This window comes from Zingiber officinale, unplaced genomic scaffold (assembly GCF_018446385.1).
Source record: "Zingiber officinale cultivar Zhangliang unplaced genomic scaffold, Zo_v1.1 ctg229, whole genome shotgun sequence".
Lineage (NCBI taxonomy): Eukaryota > Viridiplantae > Streptophyta > Magnoliopsida > Zingiberales > Zingiberaceae > Zingiber > Zingiber officinale.
In genome coordinates, this window is record NW_024589904.1 from 218,912 (window position 1) to 236,335 (window position 17,424).

Below are 17,424 nucleotides of genomic sequence, written 5' to 3' on the forward strand. Positions count from 1 at the left end.
CAATTGTTCTATCCTGTATGGAGTCACCATGGCCTCAAGCCTTGTTTCTGAAACAACCCTTGCAGTTGCTCTTCACTTTGTTGTGTTGAGTTTTGAGTTTAATTCAAAGTATTTTTCTTGGTTTTAGTTGTTATGGTAATGCATATGTGTATGCATTTAGTCCCACATTGCTAAGCCAAGAAGGTTGAAAGAGCTTATATATGTATCCCTTCCATCTTTGCTTAGCAAAGTTGAGGGGATCTACACACATGTGTGGCCTAGTTTGTTTTTGTCAGCCCTTGGTTTAGTTTGGTTATGTCCCGCGTGAACCACCAACGCACCTGACGAGGCTTCGAACCAACGCTTTGGTTCGTTGGCGAAGTACTATCCCGCGCGTAAGGAAGCGACGCACTTCGAACCAACGCACTCTTTGGTTCGCTGGCGAAGCAGTGCTTCAGGGTGAATAAATACACTGTCTCTATTCGTGGTTCATTCACTCTCAAGCAGCCTGCTTTCTCTCCTTCCCTCTCTGTGTATGCGTGCACTGTCTTCTTCTTTTCCGAGAGTTTTCCCTTGTCCTGAGATTTGGTTTCCGCGATCTGAGGTTGAGTCCGAGTGCGACATTCGTCTTGGAGTGCATCTACGGACGACGCGAGTGGTTGTTGGATCTTAGGAGAATTTTGCCGGAGAGCCTCTGTACCGTGAGCGATAATAAATTCTCTAAGGACAGTTGGCACGCCGACACTTCAACCGAAAGATACCAATTTCTAAATCTTACTCTTTTATTTATCTGTTTATTGCATACTTACTATTTTTTGTGCAATTTACTACCGTGCTAGTACTTTTCTATCAACAACATATTGACGCATTAACTTTCATAGGAAAAAATTAATAGGATCTACTAGATTCAATGTTCATTCTATAAGACCTCAATTGACTTCAAAAATATGGCATGACTATACAAAGAACTACTGTATATTTTGGCTTTATCCCATCTGATTCACTTTCTATATGATGTTTAACCTATATAATGTGGTTCAACTCGGCAAAAGATTATTAACGTTTCCCTACTTTAATTATTTCCAACAAGAAAGAAGATAGTGATCTTAATGAGACAATATTTAAAATGTTATAGCTTTTGAATTTTTTAATTAATTTTTATGATTTTTTATAAATAATTTAAATTTTTAATATAAAAAAATTAGCTGATCAGAGACTCAAATTGGCTGTTTGTTATGACTGTAGGCCCATTAATAGTCTGTGCTTTTACAAAATAATATGTTTAGGTGCAAGCCAAATAAATGTTTTTTCCTCAAAATAATTTAATTTTTAAAATCAAAATGATTATTAAACCTTAAACAAAGATCTTTTTTCATATGTTGAACTACACCATCAACCTTCTTTTGATATTTTTTTTTCTATTTTTTATGCTGAATTTCAAGTTGGAGATGTGGAGTGAAGTTGGAATTTGCTCTAGTACTAGAATGGATATACACTCAGTTAGAGTTAGTCTTCCGCAGACTGGTCATTGGAGTTGAGATCTTTTGTCTCGAAAATAATATATACTCGTATTTTTTATTGATCGGACAAATTAAATCACATCTTAAGAATGTAATACACATCATGAAAATATTATAATCGTTCGATCAACGAAGAGACACGAGATTTCATTTCAATCAGTTGCCCAAAACTTCTTTCTTATTAGTGTCAATAAAAAAAGAGATTTTTTTAAGCTAATACTGTAATACACATCAGATCCACATCAATGCAATCCTTAAATCCCAATACACAATCATAAAAAAATAATAAAAAATGAGATTTTTTTTAGCTACTGCCCATCAGACGCATCATCAGAGATCAAATTCATCGCCCAACCAAATTTGATCCAGGTCCTCGCTACCCAAAGCATCACTTGCTTGTCCAAGCTGCGGCCAAGGAGAGAGGAAGTAACTGCATTCATCTTCTTCATCGAGCTGAACCAACGGGGCAAGACCACACGAAGAAGGAGACAGCCGCATCCAAGGAGAGAGGAAGTTACTGCCTTCATTCTCTTCCTCAAGCTGAACCAACGAGGCAAGAAGCTGGGCGCAGAACGCCTGGTCATCATCGCAAGAAGAAGAAGAAGGAGACGGTTCAGGAGACTGTTCAAGAAACATTGGCAGCTGCCGATTACACACCCTCTTCGCCGGTGGCTGTGCAGTGCATTCAGAAAACAGAGCGGCCTCATGCGGCTGCGATCTCTTGGGCGGCGGCTGTGCGGTGCATTCAGGAAACAGAGCCGACGGAAAGTTAGCGGCCTCGTACGATCTCTTGGGCGGCGTCTCAGCAGTGCATTCAGGAGACAGAGCGGACTCATGCGGTCGCGTCGTCGGAATGTCAGCGGCCGATCGCTTCTTCATCTTGCCCGCCCGGTTCTTGATATGGCAGAGTACTTGGGTCTGGAAGACGCCGGCGACGGAGAGAAGTTCGTATTCGTGCATGATCCAACCTGAATTTTTGCTCTTGCCGTCGTTGAAAGACAAGCTGCTCTTGCAGCCCACGGCGATCTCCCGTCCTTCGGCATCTAGCGTGGTCACAGATTCTTCTTTCTTACTGTACAGGGTCCAAGTCCCTGTTCCGGCCCTTCGATCCACCCTGCTTCCGACAGCGTTCTTGCGCTTTCTTATGGCGAAAAAGTAGGCTTCTTGGTCGCCATTCCTCAAAAGATTCCACGGTTCGGTGCCGTAGACATCGGCTTCGACGACCGCCGTGGACGGCACCGGCTTTCCAGCTACTCTATTAGCCAGATAGTCGACGATGAGCTCTTTATCTGTCGGAAGAAAGCGATAGCCGATGGGAATCGCCGTCGCCGTTCCGCCCGTCGTCGTCGCCATTCAGAATTTCCGATCGTTGTGTCGTCGTCGACTCGTTTGGTCGGAGTGCCGCTTCCAGTGTAATAAATATGGTTCGGGTCCGGACCCGGGCCGGGCCGGGCCGGGTTAAGTATCCGTTGACCCGGTCGAAGGACCAAACCCTATACCCACTTGCTTTCCAAATTGAACCCGGCCGCCGAGGAGTTTCTCTCTCTCTCTCTTCACTTCATGGGACGGCGAAAAAGCGGCGGCACCAAAGCTGAAGCTGACGGCCAGAAGAGCCATGGGCTCGCCCTGGGCACCGCCTGCGTCGAGGGAGACAGAATGGGGGTGGACGGCGAGGAGATGGAGGAGAAGGCCGAGAGCTCCAACCTCGACGACTCGCCGTTGATGCGCGGACAACACCAGCGCCGACTACTACTTCGTTCCTATCCCCATTTCGGTACTGCTCATTTCGGTACGGCAAAGTGGATGTATAAGTCAGGCAAGATCTACTTTAATAAAACTCTTAAAGGTTAGTTTTCCATTTCTTGAAAATAAACATCAAGCTAGACTAGTCTAGAAGAGTATGATCCCGACTGTTCTCTGGGAAATTGGTTGCTCCATGGGCATCCTCAAGTTATTCTAGCCTACCTGAAATATCAATGGTCTCTTGGTGATGATCTTAAACGGAAGGAAGCATTTTCTCATTTACAGGTAGGACTGTCATGTTTATTTTTCCACTAGACTAGAGTTAATGAGAAACAGAATTTTCAATCTATTGTCAATTTTCATCTATGATTTTCTTAGGATTTAACTCTCCAATTAGCTTCTACGAATGCCCACTCCATGACACCCTTTGTTCCGGGTAATGCTCCTAATTCTAGTATTCCTCTCCTTGCTCGTGCATATCTGCAACTTGGGACCTGGAAGAGGGCACTTTCCCCTATATTAGATGATGACTCAATACAAGGTAATGGAATACTTGTACTTTCCTATTCCTTTCTTTTCCTGCTATTTGTAGAATTGTAGTACCTTTTTTGTCTATGGTATATGCATTTCAATTTTGTTTGCTTCACTCAACAGAGATCCTTGTACCCCTTAAAAATGCTGCACATTATGCTAAGGCCTGGGCAAAAGCATGGCATATGTGGGCCTTATTCAATACAGCCGTGATGCCTCATTATACATTAAGAGGTCGCCCTGATGTTGCAGCAAAGTATGTTGTTGCGGCTGTCACTGGATATTTCTATTCCATAGCTTGTGCATCAACTGCTAAGGGAGTTGATGACAGCTTACAGGTAAATCTTTTGTTTCCACAATGGTCTATATGTCTTTTTTACATGTAGTGTGTGTTTTTCCTGTATTCAAAACAGCCATGCTGATTATGCCACTTGGAAAATTAAAAGTTATTAGAGCTATTGTATGCACTTGTGAAGAATTTAAAGTTGATGACCGATAATTCATTGCAATGTCAATTCATGCTGGAATAACAAAAACTACCGTGGGAGGCAATGTGAAAAGTACTCAGTGACTTGTAAAAAGTATTGCCAACTATCTGCAAGAAAATTAACAAGTTCTTGGAGTAGCTGAACACTAAATTAAAATTCATCTGAATATTTTAAGCGGCACTTTCTTGAAGAGCCTTATTATTTTCCAACTTAATTGTCCCCAATTACTTGGGATTTGTTGATTGATTCTTGTTGTTATCGTGTCTATTATGTGAATATTCCACTTGATAAATTCAAGAGAAGGTGGTTATGAGTGTGACTTGCTTATGCACTAGTAACCTCTGATACTTGAGTTCATCTATCCCTCTGTGTTTGTGTTGGATACTAATACTTGGACACCTGACGCTTAAAGAGGACACTCAATTTTTCTATTGATCATGTGTTAACACTTGTAGAAATAAGTATGTTGGATACACATTTGTGATAGTTTCTTGCACCTAAGGTTGAGTGACTTGGCTAGTAAATTACAGTGTCTAATTGGGTTAAATTGAACCAAAATGTACCTGATCTTTGTTGTTTGTTTCAACCAACCAACCTGATCTATAATTTAAACCAAGTTATATCATATTGAAATAGCCGATTTGGTTGTTTGGATTAGTTCAAATTGAATTGATTGCTTTTACCTGTTAATACCACTTTTATCAATCAGGAGAGTTGTAGTAAAAAGGATAATCCATTAAAATGTGAGCAGTGGTTCACAGTCTATACACTATTAAATTTGCATCCTTGTGTCATCTCTTCCTCTTGTAAATTTAACAAGTTTTCTTTAGAATTAAAATGTGAATTCTACTTTGTAGTCTCTGAAGTCATAATTGTGAAATTTGGGTTTATGTTAATTAAGTACATACGATGAAGATATGCCATTCATTTCCATCAATAGAGTCCTTATCTGAAGTCTTATATAAAGTTCAATGGAAAAGTCAAAGGTCCACCCAGCTGACCGCAGATGGGCGGGGCATATTTAATCCTTCTGTCTTCAATAAGGTGGTGCCCTAAATTTCTCCAACATGGCACACAAGCCATAGCAAGGTTGGTAAAGGTATGCCGTGTATGTGGGACTGTGTGGTAGTGTTGTGGACACTTGCTTGTCCTGGAGTTCTGATTGTTTAAATAGTTAAGTTACGGTCTTTCCATGTGCATGTGCCTGATTATGTGGGAGGTGAAGAGAGCACCCATTATCCTTTGTGAAATTAATAAGCACATGATTGGTTGGTTCCAACTCATAGAATCTACACTGAATCTATAAGTTCTAGTTTGTTAGTTTATTCGTATATAGTCACAATGGTTTGGCAATTTTGGACTTGTATACTCTTATTTCTTTCTAGAGTTTTTAGCACTTATATTCTTCTAATTATTCTGAAGATTTTTTCTAAACCTTTCTGGCTCAAATCCAACCACAACATCAACTTGATACAGCTAATGATATCATCTTTCAGTATGAATGAAGCTGTAAAAAATCTCAGCAGAAGGAATATACAATGCTCAAACTGGACTGCTTTGCATGGTTGGTTGTGGCTATGTTGCTTCTTTGGTTGCTAAGCAGCAGATGGAAAGAGGTGAGATAATGGACAGTGAAATTATTATTGGCATCCAATTTGCTCCTCTGAAGCACAGCGCAGGGGATAAAATCACTGGCACAATTAGGAGCACACGAGACAAGATGGACCCATTATTCTTTGAGCTGTTTGGCATTACATCATCAGCTATCTATACAGAGCAGGCAATTCAGTCAATCTGGCGAATGGATGTAGAAATTATCATGGTTATGATTTCTCTCACACTGTCATGTTTCTTTGTTGGATTGCAGCTCTTCCATGTGAAGAAGAACCAAGAAGTACTTCCATCCATATCTATTATTATGCTCATCATTCTCACTTTGGGGAGTATGATTCCTTTGGTGCTCTATTATTATGCTACATTGAAAGTGTGTTATCTGAAAGAAAGAGAAGGAAAATGTGTTTGGTGTTGCACACTGGTGCACCTTGAATGACCATCAGGTGATGAATCTCTCATTTGTAGCTGAGCTATTGGAATTCATTCCTTCTGATTTTCTTTACACTTGATTTCATCCATTAGCTTGTCAAGATGTTAGTTGAATTTCAAGTGAGGAACTACTCAATTCTATATCATTCAGTATCAGAGTTTTGTACTAGAAACTATTAGCATTTTTCAACTAAATGTGGTCAATTCTGTCTCGAGATAATTGATTGATACATATTCTAAAAGACAAGTACATTAGTTACATTTGTGCTAGCTTGTTATGTTTCATTTAATTTTATTTTGCTTCTCAAACTGAATTTAGTAGTCATACTTTTACATTGCAGTGTAAGCAAACTGTCTTATACGTTTCATTCAACCCAGTTGCTCAATTCTGATTCAGTTGATCTTTACTAAAGAAGTCGTTTCTAAGTTGAAAAACCTCCATTTAGCACTCATAAACTTGCTTTGTTCTCCAGTTTTGTTATATACATAGTACTCTAAATTTTGAATTCCATAACAAATATTGACATTTCAATTTTTTTATTTATTGAATTTTATATATCCTGAAGGGGAGCCTTGGCGTAATGATAAAGTTGTTGTCATGTGACCAAAAGGTCACGGGTTCGAATCCTAGAAATAGCCTTTTGCAAAAAGTAAGGTAAGGTTACGTACAATGGATCCTTCTCCGGGATCCCATATGGCGGGTGCTTCGTGCATCGGGCTGTCCTTTTTTTTTATTAAATTTTACATTTCCTATTGTAATATGTAAATTAATTTTTTAATTAAGGAAAAAAATCAATTATCTTGCTATGTCGTGGTCTCATATTTAGAAATCTTTTCTAGATCGTAATAATATTTAGTTATTCGGTTTAATTAGGAAAGAAATAATTATTTTTTCCTAAAATAACCAGAATTTTAGGAATAATTAAAAAAAGGAACGACTTATTTTAATTCCGTTAACGGTAACCCGATTTTAAATAAGCCAATTTATAGCAACTAACTCACAACCATATCTTCCTATAAAAGCCGGTATCGCTCTGCGGAAGGGATCAAAACCTAGAAGATTTCCCCGTGCTTCTAGATCCTAGTAAAACCCTAAATTCTTCTGCTTCTTTCGATTCTATTGTGATGCAGATGGAAACAAAGGCGTTAACAGAAGAGGCAATCTCAATGGCTGAGAAGAAGATGAACATGAGCTTAGGTATGCCAGGAACTTTTTCTGTTGAATCTGAAGTTATTCTATCTGAATAACTTAGTCCTAATACGACTTCACGTATTTATTATAGATGATATTATTAAAATGTCGAAGAAAATTGCTGCTAAAGGGAAAAGACCTCCGAGGCCTCCTGTGAGTGAATATATTCTTTCCAGCAAAGTTTTTTTTTTCTTTTTCAAATTATTAAATAGTTGGTTACAAAATCCTTTGTCTTTCGATTAAAAACAACGGCTTTCAGAATAGGAATCCTTCCCATGGTAATGCCGTGCTACATGGATTCATGGATTCCAGATCTTCAATTAGACAGGTAATAACTAGTATGCTGTGTTTTTCTAGAGGATATATATGCTGTACATTTAATAATCTGTGTTGACCATCGATGTTCAGGGTGTGCTTGCAAAGAGAAGGTCAAATGTTCATGGGAATCAATTCCCAGTAATTACAGAGATGGCTAGGAAGGCTGCTGCCATTTCTGTCCAGAACAGGATGAGAAATCCGAATGGCGGATGGTTAGTCCTTTTGCCCTTTTCTATCTTTTATCTTACATTATTGTTTTACACTGTAGCACAGATTACAAAATGTGGATCTTATTTTAAAACACAGACTTCACATCTGTGCTACCATATTGTTGTAGCTATCCATCCACTGTTGTTTTCTGGACCCTTCAGCTGTTAAGCACTTTGAACTGCACCTTCGTTCATTTCTTACCAAAATCTGCTCTGGTCGTACTTTTGTGGTGTTTTAGGATTGCCATATTCTATCCAGCGTTGGTTTTTGACCACTTGGATATCTCAAAGTCATCTACATTTTGGGTTAGGATGGATAAACATGGTTTATAAAGGTTTTCTGTGCATCAAGAATATTCTTTATTATTGGATTATGAGGAGATTGGCTTCTATCTATCCAATATTGAAAACAAATGGAATAAATGATATATATTTCTTGGTCAGATTTGGGTTGAAGGTATTATGTTTGACATATAGTTAACACGGAAACACATGCTTATTTACACAAGTTCCTGGAGTTTTCTTCTAAATCAGTGAAGCTTTCCATTGCACCTTCCTAACTAAGATTTTTAGATCAGTTCCATCATACAACAATAATTTGCCCTTCGGATGTAATCAGTTTCATGGTATAGATTAGTCTGCCATAATTGTTTTCCTTTGGCACGGAATGGGAACCTGCAATGGAATCTGTTGTTTTGGGGTGTGGATGAGGAGGATGCTAATGTTTAAGCTCAGAGGAGGAAGTTGAGAAGAAAGTTGGCTGCTTGCTGCCTGTATCAGGGATCTTTAATGAAAAGTTTGCAGACCGCCATGTCTAGAGATTATATACCTTGATCTCATTGCTGGTTTAGCCAAATCCTGCTGGTTTAATAGACATGGAATCTTTCTCAAAGCATCTACATTTGCCTCTTAAGGATGTGGTAGATCTGGAGCATGGTGATGGAGGCAGAGCTGTCCAATCTGTTTCTAGTTTCCTGTCATTGCCATATTTCTGTGACTAGTTAATTAAACTCATTCTTTTCTTTTAAACGAATGATAAGTTTTCAAGTGCCTTTATTGTTGGTATTTGACCTAACAAGAAGAAAATATTCTGACTCAAATTATGTTTTGCTTATAATAGTTTTATCCTCTAATTTTAAGATTGAGCTTACTGATGCAGTGTATTGACACCCCTTCAAAGGAGTGCTGATGCTGACCCCGATATCAAGGTAACTTCTTATGAGCTCAAACTGTTAATCCTTCTGTTTGATTTGATGACTTCTCTTGGCCTTTCTTTTAGGATCACTTAAGGGCAGATAATTGTATTGTTGTATCCATTATATTTGGGCCGACAGTATTGTTTCCTAATATCAATTTTATGTGTTTGCCAAGCAGCAGCTTCAAGCCTTGGATGCAATCTTTGCAAATATGAATGCGATGAGGATGGATTTTGTGATCGAAAAGATTAATCCTGGAGGCAGCATGCAGTTGGTACAGAGGCCCTTTGGCTCAAGGCAGCAGCAAGGAAGAGGTGGTCGTCGCCCTCGAGGTGGTGTTCAGCCGGGACAAAGGTGCTTTGGCTCAGGGCAACGGCAAGGAAGAGGTGGTCCTCATGGTGGTGCTCATGGTGGGCGTCGTGCTGCTGATAGATCGCCTTCAGCTCACTGACTTTGCTAAATAAGAACAGTTAGTTTGTTGTTGCCCATCGTAAACATGAGAAAGACATTATCAGTACATCAGCCTCACAATCAAATTGTCCAAAGCTTTGCAACTACACAATTAGGAAGAACCAAAATTATTGTACAACAATTAGTTTGCAGTTTTTAATTTAAGTGAGGTATAAATGAATCAAGTTGTCCATCGTAATCTTTTAGAAAGTGCTTCCTTGATGAGCTTAACGGATTCCACCAAGTCAGCCAGAAGCTGGCGTGAATCTGGCTTACCGTTTAAATTATTGTATCCATTATAGTGCTGAAGCAGGACTCTTTTCACCATTTGAATCTTACAATTTCCAAATTTATCTAGCTGAAAATAAATTAGTGAATTCAAGATGATTTAATAATTATTTGCACCATTTGAATCTTAAATTTTCCAAATTTAGAAAATAGATTAGTGAATTCAAAATAGATGAATTAAGGTCCGACAGCAGCAATCAATTTATTTTCACCCATTTTTTATGTTCTAACTCCAACTTCAGCTAGATATCGACTCTACTTGCACCATCTGAATCACTCAATTCCTGCTAACTCTTGCCGTTCCCAAATTAAGCTGACTAAAAACTGATTAGCAAATTCAAGGCAAAACATGAAATGGAACTAACAATTGATCGAACTAAATTAGGATCTTACGAGGGAAATCGATTTAGTTTCATCCACATTTCATGTTCCAACTTCGACACATTTATTTCCATATGCATAAGACAGTTACAACCAAGGTTTAAAATTTCGACCCATGCCGTGTCGATATAGTTTCGGTATTTTTTATTTATCTATAGTAATTATAAGATAAATATGTTTATTATGTATATAAAAATAAGTTGTATATTGATTTATTATAAGTTCTCAATTATTGAATAATTTAATTTTATTAGAAAAAATAATTAAAAATAATTTTATTTAAATAGAATTGATATATTAATAATTCAAATTTAAATAGAAGTATCTATAATAATAATAATAATAATAATAATAATAATTAATACAAGATGTTACTTTATATTAATAATAATTATATAAACTAACTATTTATTCATTTAATTAATTATTAATTAAATAATATATATTTTAAATAGTAAAAAATATCAAGTAAAAAAAGTTTAAAAAATAAAAAAAAAAACAGAATATAAATATAATTTATTAGAATTTTTTAAAAAAAATTTTAGATTTTTTTTAAAATTTAAATGAAATTTAAAATAATAAAAAAATATATTAGAATATAAATAAGAATTATTATATATTTTTTAAAATTTTTAAATAAAATTTAAAATATTAATTTTTCAGAATATTAATTAATAAAATTTATTTAATTTATTTTAATTTTAAATATTTTTTTATATATTTTATTAGAATAATTTAATTAGAGTTTATAAAAGCCTCTTCCAACTATCACACATTCTCCACATATCCTTGGGAATTCTTTAAATTAATTAAATAAAATAAAAAATTATTAAAAACAGAAAAGAAAAAAAAGGAAGGATCATATACATGCATACAGAAATTTCAAACAAAGAGGCATTTCAAGGATTCAGAATATCAACATCCACATTCTCAAAGCCACGAACATCGAATAACGTGATTATTTACTGTCTTCATTTTGTGTCAACTTGCAATGTCATCATCCTTATTCTTTGGTAGCCGTCCTGCCTTGTTTGCTCGTCGGAACCAAGTCTTAAATGCTAAGATCAAGTGTGGGCAGTCATCGATGTTCTGAGTGGAAAAGCGAAAGAACTGCTTCTGTAAATCTTGTTAATTACTTAGCCTTTGACATAAAGGTCAATCTCTTGATAATTACTTAGCCTTTGATATAACACAGAACACAACCAATAAACTAAACAAGTAGGGAAAACATGAGAGAACAATGTGATTGCTACTTGTCCCACTGTCACTTGGTAGTTTTTTGATATAAATGTGTTTGATTATGATTGGTGGCAAAAGATGAATACAGAAAAGGTAAATCACGGACGGCTACTATGTTTGATTATGATGGTCCATTAGTGAGTAGTTGCTTCATGACAATCTTATTTTATCTGTTGGTAGGTCATTAGGTTTGTCATCTTTCGTTTGATTTGTTTTTCTCCAACCTGTTTGTTTCTTCCTTCTGTATACGTTCTCATTAGAGTTTTCTCGACTTCTAAGCGATGCTCGTGAGCGGGAAGTAGTGTAGGTTGTGTATTGTTTCTTATGTGGTGTGTGGTGATTTACTTCCCTATTTTTGATGCCAACACACAATCATAAAAAATTTTAAATAAAGTTTTTTTTAGCTAATACACATCTTCAGTTGTCAAGTTGATAAAATAATCAGAGATCAAGTTCGTCGCAGGCATCCAAATCACTTGCAAGATCAAATATTCAGAGATCAAATTAGCCGCCCAACAAAATCTAATCCAAGTCATTCAAATCTCTTTCAAGCTGCACTTATGGGGGCGGTGAAGAGATAGTCAAAGAAGTTAATGATCACAGTAGATGTTGAGTTTTTGAGTTTAATTCAAAGTTTTTATTTTAGTTGTTATGGTAATGCATATGTGTATATATTTAGTCTCACATTGCTAAGTTAAGAAGGTTGGAAGAGTTTATATATGGAGCCCTTCCATCCTTGTTTAGTAATGTTAAGGGGACCTACACGCATGCGTGGGCCGAACTCAAATTAGGTGGTTTCGGAGGGTTCGAGCTGGAAATCCATAAACCGGGCGCGACACACGTGACCATTGCGCGCAGGGGGGTGCAAATCTCCAGCTCGTGCCGACGCTTTGGTTCGCTCGCGAAGCATTGGTTCTGTCCCAATGTCACTCGCGAAGCAGTGCTACTACTTCAGGGTGAATAAATACCTGGGCACTCAAGCAGTTTTATTCATTCACTCTTAAGTAGTCTGCTTTCTCTCATTCTCTCTGTGTATGCGTGCACTGTCTTCTTCTTTTCCGAGAGTTTTTCCTTGTCCTGAGGTTTGGTTTCCGCGATAGATTGAGTCTGAGTGCGACATTCGTCTTGGAGTGCACCTATAGACGACGCGAGTGGTTGTCGGATCTTGGGAGAATTTTACCGGAGAACCTCTACACCGTGGACGGTAATAAATTTTCTAAGGACAGTCGGCATGCCGACACTTCAACCGGAAGATACCAATTTCTAAATCTTACTCTTTTATTTATCTGTTTATTACATGTTTACTATTTTTTGTGTAATTTACTCATACTAGTACTCTCCTATCACCAACAGGATATTCAAGAAACAATCAATTATACACCTTCTTAGGTAGTGGAGCCGGCGGTGCAGAGAACAAAGCGGTCTCCTACGATCGTTTCTTGATACTTGCTGCACTCTTCTTGATGAGGCAGAAGACTTGAGTCTAGAAGATATCGTCGTCGGAGAATTTGTGCATATTTGTGCATTATCCAATCAGAATTTTTATTCTTGCCATCGTTAAAAGACAAGCTGCTCTTGCAACCATTGCACCTTCCTGGAAGAGCAGCTTATTTTTCAACGACGGCAAGAATAAAAACTCTGGGTGGATAATGCATGAATATGAACTTTACTCCGACGACGGTATCTTCCAGACTCAAGTCATCTGCCACATTAATCAGCACCCCATGAATGCAACTTGAAAGTGATTTGGTGGCTGGAAAAATTGAGTCAGAAGATGTGTCACTCGCATTTACGGTCGGATCGTGATCATAAATGATTGTGATCTCTTCTTGGATTCATCGTCCCCATCAGATTATAATTTTTATTTGGAACGGACGATCGGAGACTGTCCGGAGGATACCCTCGCTTGGCGTCCAATAACCTGACCACTTATCCACCACCTGAGGCCTTCGGACGACCTCCAACCACCCGTTCTGAACAAAAATTATAATCTGATAGAGAATTGCGAGTAACATATCCCCTGGATCACAAAAAAGTGATCCAAATAAATTTAATGATTTCGGTGTCTGCGAAGAGCTTGATCTCTAAATTATTTGATCAACTTCAACCGGACGACTGATGATGTGTATTACTTAAAAAAAATCTTTTTTTAAAAAAATTTTATGATTGTGTATTGGGCTCAAACGATTTGATCATTTTAAAATTCCACAATTTACATTTAAAATTACAAAATACGTCGTTGTGAGAACTTCCTAACGGTGGAATATTCTTTTGAAATAGACATCTGATTAAAGTCTTTCGAGTAATACCCCTGAAGAAATTTCAATTTGTAATTCCATACTGTCAGATGGAAGTTTTTCGAGTTTAATATACGTCTGAAGAAATTTCAATTTGGAATTCCATTATCAGATGGAGAATTATTAAATGAAATGATCAATATTAGTTCATGTTTCATACAAGACGAGTAATTACAACACATCCTCTCTTTTTTTTATACCATGAAATGTCAAAAATATACAAACAGCTTCCTAACACTAATCTCTAATAAGAAAAATGGAAAAAAAATAAAACAAACAAATATATACAGCATATTTACAGCGCCAATTGTGAAAATATTCACCAAAACGGGCACCACCTACACGGAACAAAATGATATGACAGCAATATTAATCACACAAAGATTCAAATCATCTAATTAATGCAAACTGTTTAACCTACCCGACATAATTCTGACACAGATTCTCATGTGAAGTGGCCTGTCGAATAAGCTTATCAACTTGATACTTCACGGACAGGCCATGATCAACTTCGCGTGCATCTCTAGAGACCAAGTTACCACTGTCAGGCGCATGTTGAGTGGAGTTACCTGCCCCAGAGACCAATGAACCGGAAGAAAAATCTCGACCAGTCAATTTATTGCTCATTTTAGCCATGACAACCACAGCTCGCTCGTTTAGAACCTCATTAGCATCGCCAAGTTGATGGACAGCCTACAGATACCGACCAACTGAATCAAGCATCAAAAATAGGCAAAGTAAATCACCACACACCACATAAGAAACAATACACAACCTGCAGCAGTTCCCGCTCACGAGCACCGCGCAGAGGTTGAGAAAGCTCTCTATTCAATGTTGATTCATCACCATTTACAACTGGCTGAACGTTCACATAAGTTGACACTTGAGGAACTTCATTAAAATTGAACAATCGCCAATTTATGAGTGGATCATGGACAAATGCCTGAAATAAGTAAAACACCAGGGGCTCAATCTCCATATGAAATCACAAGTTTAACACTACACCTTTAACACCAAACAAAAGAATTCTTAAAACAAACTACATGAACGTATACAGAAGGAAGAAACAAACAGGTTAGAGAAGAACAAATCAAAAGAGCAACAAAAGATGACTAACTTAATGGCCAACCAACAGATAAAATAAGATCGTCATGAAGCAGCTACTCACTAATGGACCATCATAATCAAATACATTTATATCAAATAACTACCAAGTGACAGTGGGACCAATAGCAATCACATTGTTCTCTCCTGTTTTCCCTAGAGTATGGCTTATGAAGCCAAAACAAGCGTATTTGTTTAAGTTTATTGGCTGTGTTCTGTTTTATGTCAAAGGCTATGAAATTATCAAGAGATTGAACTTTATCAATCATAAAAGGAACAAGGAGTAGGAAATTAATCAGAGGAATAGACGATGATGCAGTCTGATACAATGCCTTTTGGTAACAAATCAATGATTTCCCTCCTCTCTCTTCCTTTTTCTCAAGCAAGCACAACGTAAAAGGCCACTTCAAATATCATTACAATCTTTCCTATATTGAATGTGGAATGAGTTCGTGACCACATTTTATAGTTTTGTATATCACGCCATGACAATTACAGACCAACATAGAGTTCCAAGAATCTGCAGATTATATTCAACTAAGCCTTGGCAAAAAATTATCTAGTTTTTACCTCCATCATGGCCATGACACTATCCTTGTTTGTTCGAAGAACTTGCATAACATTTTCACAAGTTGATCTAAAGTTGCCTTCAATCCGACTAACTCCCATAGCCTTCTCAAGCATCCGAGTCAACCTAAAAGGAACCTGAAAAGGATATGGTTCCAATCAAGGAGTTCATGAACAAGTAGATACAATTTGTCATAGACTAAAGCACTTAATGGATAAATAGAACAAACGAACTAGATAGAACTTATTGAAGATGAAAGTTACTTTTTCAGGGAACTTCTCCCTACTCATAGATGCCTCAAAGCAATCGCCAAAATCAATATGCAATATTTTTCCGCTGGAACACAAATATTAAATACTCTTTCATGAGAAATCTATAACTTTGATATAAGGATATTTTTCAACCAAATAGTGGATAAACATGCTACCTATAACGATGCAGCATAAGATTACTTGGGTGGCGATCCCCCAAGCCAAGAAGGTATCCAACCTGAAAATATAAAGTATTCTGAATATATATACAAGCAGATTATAAATCCAAGGAATAATCTCTAAATATTTACTAATTTCATAAAGAAACACACCATACTCATCACAGCTAAACTTCTTGTATAATTTGTGCGGCGATCAAGCCAAATTTCAGATGTCCGACTTTTCAGCCATAGAACCTACAAGAATAATATTATTAGTGGACATAAACTTATGAAAACAAAATCAAGGCAATCATAGACAGATGCAAAGGCTTCAAGAGTTTTTAGAAAAATGCTCACCATATAACAAAATACAAAACAAGTGCCCCTCAATTCAGAAAATAGAGAACATACCTTTGCTAAGTCATTTCCTTCCATGCTTTGCAAAGCATGCTCAAATGCTTCCACCTTGGCAATAAGAGGATAGTGGTCATAATCTGGTGCAAAAGCCAGCATAACTCTATGCTCTTGATTTATAGGTATCTGTGACACAAAATTATGATAATTATAAATTAACAGGAAAGAATTTCTGTTTAAATAATTTTAAAACCTTACCTTTCTTGCATCTCGGTATTCACGAATCAAATGGTGAAGGGTGTCACAATGTGGAACCCATCCAATTAAACCACTGTTCGGAGATAAAGGAATGACTGCATAACGTTGAATAAAAAGATCTTTTTCTCCAGTTTTTCTTGAGTTCTCAAGAAGTGTGTTCACCAAACCAAATAACTACAAAGAATTATAACACGATAAGGAAAACATAATGATGATTCCAGTTAATGACCTGGAATTGCTAGAAAATATCAATAATTAAGCCTAAATCTCTGACATCTCAGATTGAGTTCTATACTCAGCTTTTTCAAACTCGACCTTTGTTGGTATGCCAATCTCATTTTTTTTAAATTTAATTTACTAATAAGGAGGTTTTATGAATTGTGAACCTGGAAGAAAAACCTTGCAAAACTATTTACCTGCATGACACGTTCATCCTGCCGCAAATCTTCATGTCCTTTTAGTAAAAATGCATAGTCCTCCCCGTCACTTCCGTGAATAGTCAACTTTCTTGGCCTCTGCTTTGATGTTATGACAATTAGTTGCGGAGCAAAATTTGCAATTGTCACCACAGCTTCATCTGACACAACAAAAATATACCTTTGGCGTCGAGAACAAAATTTCAGAACACTATAACAAGTTTGCAATTGGCACAGCCAACAAGGAAAAAAACAGTATAATAACCCATAGGCACAGCCTGCTGCATATAACATGTACTAAGGCTGATGAGTGGTGGCCGAGGCATCAAAACTGAAGAGCTCTGTTCAACTAATGAAGTTACAGCAAAAAGCATTATAGTCGTACATGTTCACCATAGGTAAATGCCCAACTTAAATAAGGATCAACTAGGCCTACAC

At 37.2% G+C, this 17,424-nt stretch overlaps 3 protein-coding genes across 9 annotated transcripts in view; 1 reads left to right on the forward strand and 2 right to left on the reverse strand.

Moving 5' to 3' along the window:
- Positions 1-1,829: 1,829 nt before the first annotated feature.
- Positions 1,830-2,852, reverse strand: LOC122036974 (NAC domain-containing protein 41-like). Its single transcript, XM_042596405.1, has one exon. The coding sequence runs from the start codon at positions 2,850-2,852 to the stop codon at positions 1,830-1,832; it is 1,023 nt and encodes a 340-aa protein (XP_042452339.1).
- A 145-nt stretch (positions 2,853-2,997) lies between these two features.
- On the forward strand, positions 2,998-9,850 carry LOC122036982. 7 transcript variants are annotated; one of them, XM_042596420.1, is made up of 11 exons: positions 2,998-3,527; positions 3,621-3,783; positions 3,897-4,111; positions 5,758-5,877; positions 6,129-6,318; positions 7,436-7,502; positions 7,588-7,649; positions 7,756-7,824; positions 7,905-8,026; positions 9,183-9,231; positions 9,398-9,850. In XM_042596420.1, the coding sequence occupies exons 6-11, from the start codon at positions 7,436-7,438 to the stop codon at positions 9,668-9,670; spliced, it is 642 nt and encodes a 213-aa protein (XP_042452354.1). In that variant the 5' UTR covers positions 2,998-3,527; positions 3,621-3,783; positions 3,897-4,111; positions 5,758-5,877; positions 6,129-6,318; the 3' UTR covers positions 9,671-9,850. The 7 variants fall into 7 exon arrangements, with proteins under 7 accessions (XP_042452354.1, XP_042452348.1, XP_042452349.1 ...); XM_042596414.1 differs by having other exon boundaries at positions 2,998-3,345; positions 3,399-3,527; positions 5,758-6,318; XM_042596415.1 differs by having other exon boundaries at positions 2,998-3,288; positions 3,380-3,527; positions 5,758-6,318.
- Positions 9,851-13,994: 4,144 nt separating this feature from the next.
- LOC122036980 (serine/threonine-protein kinase TOR-like) overlaps positions 13,995-17,424 on the reverse strand; it is a 58,446-nt gene continuing 55,016 nt past the window's right edge. The window contains exons 48-57 of the mRNA XM_042596412.1: positions 16,987-17,147; positions 16,571-16,744; positions 16,370-16,498; positions 16,130-16,213; positions 15,974-16,035; positions 15,810-15,882; positions 15,549-15,683; positions 14,650-14,817; positions 14,296-14,567; positions 13,995-14,212 (exon numbers count right to left, since the gene is read on the reverse strand). Coding sequence (XP_042452346.1) covers positions 14,194-14,212; positions 14,296-14,567; positions 14,650-14,817; positions 15,549-15,683; positions 15,810-15,882; positions 15,974-16,035; positions 16,130-16,213; positions 16,370-16,498; positions 16,571-16,744; positions 16,987-17,147 — 1,277 coding nt within the window. The 3' untranslated portion in view covers positions 13,995-14,193. The remainder of the gene's footprint in view (positions 14,213-14,295; positions 14,568-14,649; positions 14,818-15,548; positions 15,684-15,809; positions 15,883-15,973; positions 16,036-16,129; positions 16,214-16,369; positions 16,499-16,570; positions 16,745-16,986; positions 17,148-17,424) is intronic.